The sequence below is a fragment of the Bison bison genome, unplaced genomic scaffold (assembly GCF_000754665.1).
Source record: "Bison bison bison isolate TAMUID 2011002044 unplaced genomic scaffold, Bison_UMD1.0 scf7180017862650, whole genome shotgun sequence".
In the NCBI taxonomy this organism is placed as follows: Eukaryota; Metazoa; Chordata; class Mammalia; order Artiodactyla; family Bovidae; genus Bison; species Bison bison.
This window is the reverse complement of record NW_011493222.1, coordinates 24,274-25,928: the sequence shown is the minus strand read 5'-3', so window position 1 is coordinate 25,928 and position 1,655 is coordinate 24,274. Positions and strand designations below refer to the sequence as shown.

At 67.3% G+C, this 1,655-nt stretch overlaps 1 protein-coding gene across 1 annotated transcript in view; it reads left to right on the top strand.

Moving 5' to 3' along the window:
- The first annotated feature begins 477 nt into the window (after positions 1-477).
- LOC104983441 (basic proline-rich protein-like) overlaps positions 478-1,655 on the top strand; it is a 12,710-nt gene continuing 11,532 nt past the window's right edge. Inside the window, exons 1-3 of the mRNA XM_010832879.1 lie at positions 478-606; positions 1,076-1,182; positions 1,417-1,568. Of these exons, the coding sequence (XP_010831181.1) occupies positions 478-606; positions 1,076-1,182; positions 1,417-1,568 (388 nt within the window). The remainder of the gene's footprint in view (positions 607-1,075; positions 1,183-1,416; positions 1,569-1,655) is intronic.

Sequence of the window (1,655 nt, the reverse complement as noted above, 5' to 3'; positions counted from 1 at the left end):
CCGGCCGGCGGAGCCGCGGCGCGTGCGGGACCCCTGACAGGTCAGTGTGGGGCCCAGCCGGCCGCAGGCATGCCGCGTGGCTTGCACCATTGCCCGTGGGGCCGGACGTTCTGGCTGGAGGCACAGATGCAGGCGTGGGAGGTGGGCTGGCTCGGGCCCCACAGGGGTGAGTGGAGGGGCCCTCGGGGGCCGTGGCCGCCGTCCAGGTGGTCGTGCAGGGCAGCGTGGCGGGGCGGGCCTGGGCTGCTGGGTGGAGTGCACACCTCGGGCTGCTTGGAGCAGCGGGTAGCAGGGTGCTGTGGGGGGTGAGCCTCGGGAGCCCCCAACCAGACTCGGCCCAGGCCCTGGGGATGCCGCAGCTTTTAACATTAGTCTGGTTCTCCACCACTCTGCTCGACGGAGGCGTTTAGAGCTGTCAAGGGGAGCACGTCTGTTAGGTGACAGAAGGGACTGACGTTTGAGGCCAGGACGTGCTGCATGGAGCCCTGGGGGGCTGCAGGGGGGCCAGGCTGTGCCCAGGCCGCTGGTGCCTCGGTTGCCCTGTCACTCATTTGCCTTGAGCCCCAGCACCGCTTGGAGGAGGAGAAACAGTACCCAGTGGCCCAGGTCTGGGCCTGGCTGACCCCTCCTCGGGAATGTTCCCCAGGAGCGGGTATCCCTCTGTGCCTGCAGCCTCCTCCCCCTGGGCCATGGGGCTCACCTCCTGGCTATGGGCCCTGCGTGTCTCGTGCCAGGATGTGCATGCCTGGAGGGCAGGTGTATTGAACAGCTGCTGTGTGCTGGGCAGGGTACCAGGGATGTGGAGGCGACCAGGCAGGCACAGAGGCTTCCTCTGGGCCTCTGGATTCCTGGCATGTGCTAGGTGCTCGTGCAAGCTGGGGGTGCTAGGGGAATGCAGTGCTGAGTAGCTGAGCGCGGCCCGGTTTCTCTGTGAGCGGGCAGCCCTGGGTAGACCGGGAGAAGCAGGGGGAGGTCTCAGGGCTGCGGGAGGCCAGGGCAGGCACAGGGAGTGGCCTAGAGGAGAGGGCTGGCTGTTTTGGGTTCTGAGGGATGCATAGGAGTTCCTGCCCTGTAGGCAGGTGGCAGGGCGTCGTGCACCAGCACAGGGCCTGGTGGGGGCCTGGGCCGTTCCAGGTTGGGACCTGTCCTCGCAGCCTTGGGGGAGCTGCTGGTGCTGTGGGGGTGAGGGTGGGGTGCTGGGCTTCCTTCCAGCCCAAGCTCTGGGGCTCCCTTTGAACTTCCTTTGCAGACGTGGTTTTGCTGTGTCCCAGGGGAGGTGTTGGGAGCTGGTGCTGACCGTGGGCTGGGGGTGGTGGTGAGACCCTCCACCCTGGTGAGGGGTGTCCTGTGGGGAGGCGGCCGGACTTCCTGCTGGGACGTTCCTCCTGAGGCCTGTGGGGGCTTATTCTGCTGAAGCGTCACCTTGGCCTGTGGCCGTGTCACTTGGGAGACCCCGAGGACGCTGGGCCCTCTAGAGTGTGGCTGCTACCTGGGCTCCTCACCCGCAGGGTCACCAGACAGACCCCTGTCCTCTGCCAGGCCGAGCAGAGAGGATGCCTCGGACGATGGTTGTGACTGCACTCAGGGCCAAGTGTAGCCAGGAGCCCCCCGGACCAGGCCTTGGTGCCTGGGGAGCCCTAGAGGCTGGGGCCCCT